Raw genomic sequence first — 7,529 nt, forward strand, 5'->3', positions numbered from 1 at the left:
TGGAGTGGTGGGGGTATGACTGAAATCAACCAGTTTTTAGCTATCTGTTAACTCAGCTTTAACTGAAAATAAAAAAGGAAGGTTCTGTTCCTAGAGCGGTAGAATTTTTGAATTTGGTTTCTCTAGGTTTGAGTAAAATACTACTCCTGTTCATAGAGATTCCTTCTCTGTGTACCTAAAATAGGCTAGTTGCCAAAAGACCAAAGAGCTGATGTCAGTAAATGCTATTATCTCTGTGACAGAGCACTGAAAAACCCACCCTAAAGGTTGCTACTGAAGAATGTCATCTGCATGTTCCCTCCTCTTCATTCAGTGCATTGCACTGCAGTTTCTCCTAAATCCCTTAAATATTATATACTGTAACTGAGCTACAAATGTACTAATTAGCTGGCAGATACTCGTCAGCTGGTTGGCCAGCAGGCAGGAAAGACATAACAAGAAATTGCTGAGCATGTGCTTTAGATGTTCTGCCATGGAAGCACTAATTTGAGGCTTTTGTGGTCTACCCAGCCTAATGATTTATCCACAGTCTGCCAGGTACTTCTCTTTTGAGTTTGTCTGAGGTTCCCCAAAAGATTCAGAGGCTTAAAGTCAAGGGGAGTGGTGGGACTAGCAGACTAACAGTGTCATTGTCTAAGCTTTTTTTTCCTTTGAAGACCAGATTTTAAAAAGCTGTGCAATTTCCTTTTAAAACAGCCTTATGCACTCAGTATATAGTCAGAAATCTCGCTTGCCAGTAATTGATAATTGTTCTAAAGGTTATCTTATTATTTCAATGAATATAAAATTCTTGCATTTTCAGTTTATATTGTTTGTTTAAAGTCTCGGTTTTTACAAACCCAAGTCATTATCAGTTCTATCTCAAAGCAATTGCAAGTTTTATGATGGTTAATTCCAATTACAATAATCCTTTGTAGTTTGTTGCATCTACTTTGAGTCTAATATTATTGCTATAGCAAAAATATCCATGTTATATCTATTGTTAAGAGTACTTGAGACTGTTCATAACTAATTTATATCAGATTTGGCATAAGAATAGATGCAGGATAATTGTCTTTAAAGAGACTACTGGTAGAAAGGTTGCAAACCTGTGCAGGTGTCACTAGGAAGTTTGGTTTAAAGAGAGCAAGCTCAGGGACTCTTTTACTGAGCTACCTGCACTGCATGTGGCATTAGACTTTCTGTGCTAAAATTGCTCTCACCTTTGTCATGCTTGTTAACTGCTTGCATGTCAGCCTGTCCTATTTCTCATTAGTACAGACAAAATGCATTCATTTTACATTATGGATCAGATCAACAGTTGTATGTCTACTTCTGTCAGCCTGCATTAAAAGTTTCATGCAAGCTGAAGGTCTGGCCCTGCAAATTCCTGATAAATGTGGTCTTGTATTACTTTGATAATGCTGGAATTAACGTGTTTGTATCTGCTTTATGTTAAAAAAAGAGCAATATTATATAGTTGACATTTTCTTTAAATTTGCATGATGGCAGGGAGTAGAGGAGCTTTATTTATTATTTAATTTGATGGTGGGATTTTTTAAGAGGAAAAACTTTGTTTAATATATATTACCAAAGTAAGGAATAGTGTTTTTTTTTTTAATTTATTTACTCCAATCAGAATGCTTTCAAGAAAGTGAACATCTCAAGGAAAGCCTAAAATGTTGCCTGCTGCATCTTTTTGGAGCTATTGTAGCTGGTGGTCAGGTAAGGATGTTCTCAGCTCTTCTCTGCTGCTGAAACCTCCTAATGCTTATGCATCGTTTAAGGCTTATAAATACCCTGTAACCCATAAATGCAAAGAATTTATTATGGACTATAAATTGTTTGTTTGTCTTGTGATGTTTGGGGTCATTCTGTGCAGTAGTATCAAAATGCTAAAAGCTAGGTCCTGCTTTCAAATAACAGTAGAAATTTGCTGTCTACAATAACTAACATTCATATGAACTTACTGTAATATTTTCATATCTTTAAAAAAGAATGCAGGTAGCTAGATTGAGTTTCCATCTGCAGAGATGTATGTTTTATATCAACACTTGAAATTCATCTAGCTTACTTCCCAATGTTGGAAGTAAGCTGTTTCAGTAAGAGGCACAAGGCCTTTATGGCGTGGAGGCTGTTTAAAATCTTTGAAACAATGTGAAGAAAATAGGATGTTCATCATCAGCAAAACCAACCTCCACTCTCGTGGCTGACTTCTGTGATACGCTACTTTGTCTGATCACAAGCAAATGTTACTTCTGATGATCCAGAAGAGAAAGCATTTTTATATGTTGTCAGGGAGCAGCAAAGCCAGGCACTGCTCCACCAGGGAAGGCAAGCTGAGACCGAGCATGATGACCAGGCAGGCAGAGGCAGTTGACTTCACTGACAAAAGGTACAGTCTCACTATACCTGAACAAGGTGACCAGAGCAGATCTGGTGGGAGTAACCAGGATCAACATGCCCAGATCACTAGACAAGTCTAGTGATGAAGCCTGAGATCAAGCTGGGAAGTCTTGTCAGCGCATTAGGGTGGGGATTTGGTCTGGTGATTGGAACTAGGGTCAGTCAGGAGTCCAGTGGTTGCCAGGCCCATCCATAGTGGTGAGTGTCGTGGTTTAGGCCCAGTGCACAACTGAGCACCACGATGCCCCAAAAAGGGGGCTAGTCAAAATAAGGACTGGGAGGGCTTCTCACCACTTGAATGGTCATCGGCAAAAGACAGACTCATTATAGGGAGAAAAACAGAACAGTTTTAATTTGTTACCAACAACATCAGAGTAGAACAGTGAGAGATACAACCAGATCTTAAAGTTGAACACCTTCCCCCTACCCCTCCCTTCTTTCTGGGCTCAGCTTTGTTCCCGATTTCTTCACGTTCCCCCTTTGCCCAGGGGAGCAGGGGGAATGGGAATGAGGGTTGCAGTCAGTTCATCCCATGTGGTCTCTGCTGTTCCTTCCTCTTAAGGGGTAGGGGAGGACTCCTCCCACTCTCCCTCTGCTTCCATGTGGTGCCCTTCCCACAGGAGAGAAAGTCCACAGAAGTCCAATGTGGGTCTGCCCACAGTCACAGTTCCCTAACACACAAACTGCTCCAGCACACACTGCCTGGAGTCATGGCTTCTTCAGTGGCAGCCAGCTGCTCATGTAGCTCTGTCCCAACCGGTGAACTTCCATGGGCTGCAGGGGGTCAACCTGACTCTTGCCACGAGTTGCTGGGGAAACCTTGGCTCTGCACCCTCCTCCTCCCTCCTCTCCTTTCTTTCCTCAACTGACCTTGGTGTTTTTTAAAGTTGTTCTCCTCAGGTCTTACTCCTTTCTCTGCTGCAGGTCCCTTCTGATAGTTCTGCAGAATTCCCAGCTCTGTCTTTCAGGCTGGCCCAGCCACAACTTAAGCTTAAGTTTATGCTGTGGCCGGGCCAGTCCACCCGTGCCAGCCTAGGGCTGGAGCCGTGCCACCTGCACCTGGTGCCATGCTGCTTGGGACCAATGTCAGAGAGAGACAGAGAGAGAGAGCATGCTCCCCTTAAATACTTGAATTCACAGGGACACTGATTGGCTTGGCCTTGGTCAGAGGTGGGCCTGACATTGGAGCTGGGGGAGCTTTTCAGGTAGCTTCTTACAGGGCTATATTCATAGCCATCCCCCACTACCATAAACAAACCCAAAACCCCTCACAGAAAAACCCTATACAATGAGGCAGGTCTAAGGTCAAGCCGGGCAGTCAAGTCTGTGGGTCAGGTTCAAGACAGTATGTGCCAGACATGGGCATGGCTGCAGTGTAGCTCAGACAGGTAAAAGATTGGGAGCAGCAGCTTGAATGCCACTCCTAGAGAAGGCAAGGTGTCCCTGACCAGGTTTGTTAGAGTTCTCTATGAAACTGGGCTCTTGCCCCAGATTTAAGTTGACCCTGATCCTATGCAGACAGACTCTCAGGGAGAGAGGTGAGGGAAATGCACTCAAGGCCCAGACAAATGTTTGCTAGTTATTATGTTCTTAAATTTCTGAAAAAGTATAATGAATGTCATGATCTATTAAGAAAATTCAAGTGAAGGTACCTAGATTAGCAGTTTATCAAGGCTAGCTTGTAAGAGTATTATAACATGCATTTAATTTATATTTCCTTTTTCTTATAAGCATTCTCACTAATTAAGTGAACAAGATGGAATGCATTTCATCTGTAGCCATCAATATAATCCAAGTAGAATGTTTCATATTTATTTTACAATTACAGGGCATTAACAGCCATAATAATTTTACATGATTCAGAGAACTCAGATTTAAAACTACTGTTTTGAAGAGGTTTGATTTTTATTTAATTATTTTTATTTTTTCTTTAAACACTGTTTTTCCCAATGGGTTTCAGAGAAATGCTCTTCAAGCAGTATCTCCTGCCACCATGGAAGTCTTGATGCGTGTTTTAGCAGACTGTGACAGCTGGAATGACAGGAACCCTGAGGAAGTGAGCAGGAAGGCAGAGCTGACCCTGAAGTGCTTGACAGAAGTTGTCCATATCCTTCTAACCAGCAGTTCTGACCAGCGGCAAGTGGAGACAAGTACAATATTGGAGAACTATTTCAAGTTGCTTAATTCAGACCATTCAGCTTTACCTAATCCAAGGCGATGCAGGCAGTGGGAGAGCAGGTTCATAGCACTACAGGTCCAAATGCTGAGTGAGTACCTAATTGTCCAGTACCTTTAGATATTTCTTGATAATAACTCGGAAGCAAGTAGTGATTGAACCATGATAATAGTGTAACCAAATACTCTACCAAAAAAAAGTTCACTTGGCTAAGCAATTGAAAAATTTTAAGCACTTCTTAATTGACATTACTTTAGATGTATTCTTGTTTAATCATTCACTACAAAAAACCTGGAAGAAGCCATATCAGATTGCTACCATTTAACCAGAGTGTCAAGGTTCACAGACTTCCAGTCTCCATTAAAGAAAAAAAATTTGCTAGGCAACATCTAACACTTACCAGCACCTTAACCGCGGAATAAGATGGGCCTGTAATAAAATAGGCATGCAGTGCCTGTTTTGTGATAGTTTGTTTTTCAGATAGCATTATTGCAAACATTGGACAAAGGCGATAGTCTAAAACAGTTGGGTTTAAGTAATTGGATAAGAATTCAGGATTTGGATTTTTTCTGCTTTCATGTTCAGAATGGGAAATACAAATAAAGGTATTTTCCCGAACTTGCAAGAAAACTGAGGAACAGTACTGGGGGGATGAAGAACGCTTACAGTATAAGGCTGCTGTAGAATGCACAATAATTGCTTGATGAGGCAGCAAGTGTTTATGTTAAGCTTTAAATAAAAAGCATGCTGCTTATGTACTCACAAATGTCAGTGACTTTAAACAAAGCCCCAAAGCAATCAAAGTTGTTCAGTAGCTGATTTTTTCTCTAGATATGGTAGGTTACATGATAATTTTTACAGCGTCAAAATGTTTAGCTTTAGGCTTAGTGTTCTGTGCTTAAAATGCACATCATTCTTGATCAAAGAATTCACACCATGTGATTTGTTGTATATTTTTCCGCATGTTTATTATGTAACGTGGATAAAAGTGCTTCATGGATCTGGGAAGTGTTTTGTCTTTGATGCCAGTTCTGTTTTATTTTTATAGATACCATCACAGCCATGTTAGACTGCACTGATAGGCCTGTTCTGCAGGCAATTTTCCTTAACAGTAACTGCTTTGAGCATCTCATACGACTGTTACAGAACTGCAAGGTAAATTTTCTCCTGCCAGCATATTTTTAACAAAACCTGTCTTTTAATATTGCAGGTATATCAGTTACTTTTATATCTTCCTTCTGAATTGGATGCAATTTTATAGTGTCTTCATACCAGCAGTAAAACTTTGGATCGCTTAGAGCCACTAATGCCATGAAAGATCCGAAAGTTCCAAGTTGTCTTGTAGTTAAAGCAATGAATGCTTATTTTGAGTCCTGAGCAAAATGCCTTTACAGACTCTACTCAGTCTCTAAAATCTGTTAAGGTTGTTACTAGAATCAATCCTTACCCCCCATCTCCTCATCCTTCTTTTAATATATATATATTCTGTCACTGTATTCTTAGGAAGTCACTTACAACTGCTGCCAAATTGAGGTCTGAATTCTAATTTCTGAGGAATAATTTTCCATTAAAAAAACCCTTGCTGGTGTGCCTTTGTAAGTGTTTCAAAATATTTTGTGTACCTGGCATAGAACACAAGCTCATGCTGTTACAGATGTTCTTCTCACAAATGTTCTTTGATTGTTCTTCTTCTTCTACATAGGATTTATCATTTACATAGACGTTGTGTTTTCATTTCAATACCAGAAGGTCATGATTTCCCTACTGTTGTCTTCCACTGGTTACTTTGTAGGTGTCATTTTTCCCTGTGCAAGAGAACATAGATACAATCTAACTCTGTGGAATATTTTCTCTTTTTTTGTGGTATGTTGGTGGTGTAGCTATTTTGAGCTCTGCTAAAAGCTAGATTATTTAATGCTTGCTGCAGTATGCAATTTGATTCAAATCCATTTAGATTTTGGATTAGAATGTATTTCAGTGCAGTGATACATTAAAAATAAATGTGTTTGGATTATGTCTTAACTGTATTTATAATCAGTGGCAGAATGCCAACTGACTTGCAGTGTTTTGAGTAATGTTTGTAGCATTTTATCTCCTCCTGAAAATACACTATTTGACCTTTTCATTTTCCTCCTCTGTTTGGGAATCTGCATATTTTTGTACTGACCTTGTACTCTATGAGAAATTTCTTTTTTGGTTCTTCTTAAATCATCAAGCAGTGTGATGTTTACCTGTTCATGGAGATTCTAGCTACGTTCTTGCTCTCATATAAATAAGTGGTGGAATTAAAGAAAGCAAGAACAGCTACTCTATTTTTGTAGCTCGCTCCTTTTATTTTTAATCTGCCTGTATGTATGTCATAAGATATGGTTCTTTGAGAGTTTTTTTTGGTGGTTGATTGGATATCAATCCTGTCCACTTGCTACATAGTGGGTTGGTTGTTTTTTTTTTTAACCTTTCACAGTCAAAATACCCCAAGAATGTAAAGTGTGGAGAAGGTGGAAGCTGGGAAGGTGTTGTATATTTCTGTTTTCCAATATACTGTATTTCTGTTCTTTTTCAAAGCCAAAGACTGAAGATGAATTTAGCTGTGGAATTAGGATTTCTCCTTATTAACTAGAGGTGGAGTCTCTATTTCTAGATTATTTTTTTTCTTTATATATGCAAATATTGCTACTAGATTCACCAGCAAGCTGTGTTAAGCACAGTTCTGCAGCTCTGCAGATAGCAGAAGATTCTCTGAAACTCAGGAAGCTATTAGATCTTCAGCAAATTTAAAATGCAAGATATTTCCATGGAAAGAAAGGGTGAAGAAAATTCATACTGCTATTTCTGCTATAGATATCCTAAAAAACTTGGGGTATTCAAAGCCATAGTCATGCTTTCTTATAATTTGCAGTTCAGCAATCTTCTAATTTTTTTTTTTCATATTTGCTCGTTTTAAGGCTTATGAGCAAACTGTCTTTCC

At 39.2% G+C, this 7,529-nt stretch overlaps 1 protein-coding gene across 1 annotated transcript in view; it reads left to right on the plus strand.

Moving 5' to 3' along the window:
• NBEAL1 (neurobeachin-like 1) overlaps positions 1–7,529 on the plus strand; it is a gene marked incomplete at both ends in the record, with an annotated part of 55,769 nt that overhangs the window by 9,395 nt on the left and 38,845 nt on the right. Inside the window, 3 exons of the mRNA XM_010181353.1 lie at positions 1,619–1,704; positions 4,346–4,652; positions 5,610–5,716. Of these exons, the coding sequence (XP_010179655.1) occupies positions 1,619–1,704; positions 4,346–4,652; positions 5,610–5,716 (500 nt within the window). The remainder of the gene's footprint in view (positions 1–1,618; positions 1,705–4,345; positions 4,653–5,609; positions 5,717–7,529) is intronic.

The sequence above is a fragment of the Mesitornis unicolor genome, unplaced genomic scaffold, assembly GCF_000695765.1.
Source record: "Mesitornis unicolor isolate BGI_N332 unplaced genomic scaffold, ASM69576v1 scaffold11513, whole genome shotgun sequence".
NCBI classification, from domain to species: Eukaryota; Metazoa; Chordata; class Aves; order Mesitornithiformes; family Mesitornithidae; genus Mesitornis; species Mesitornis unicolor.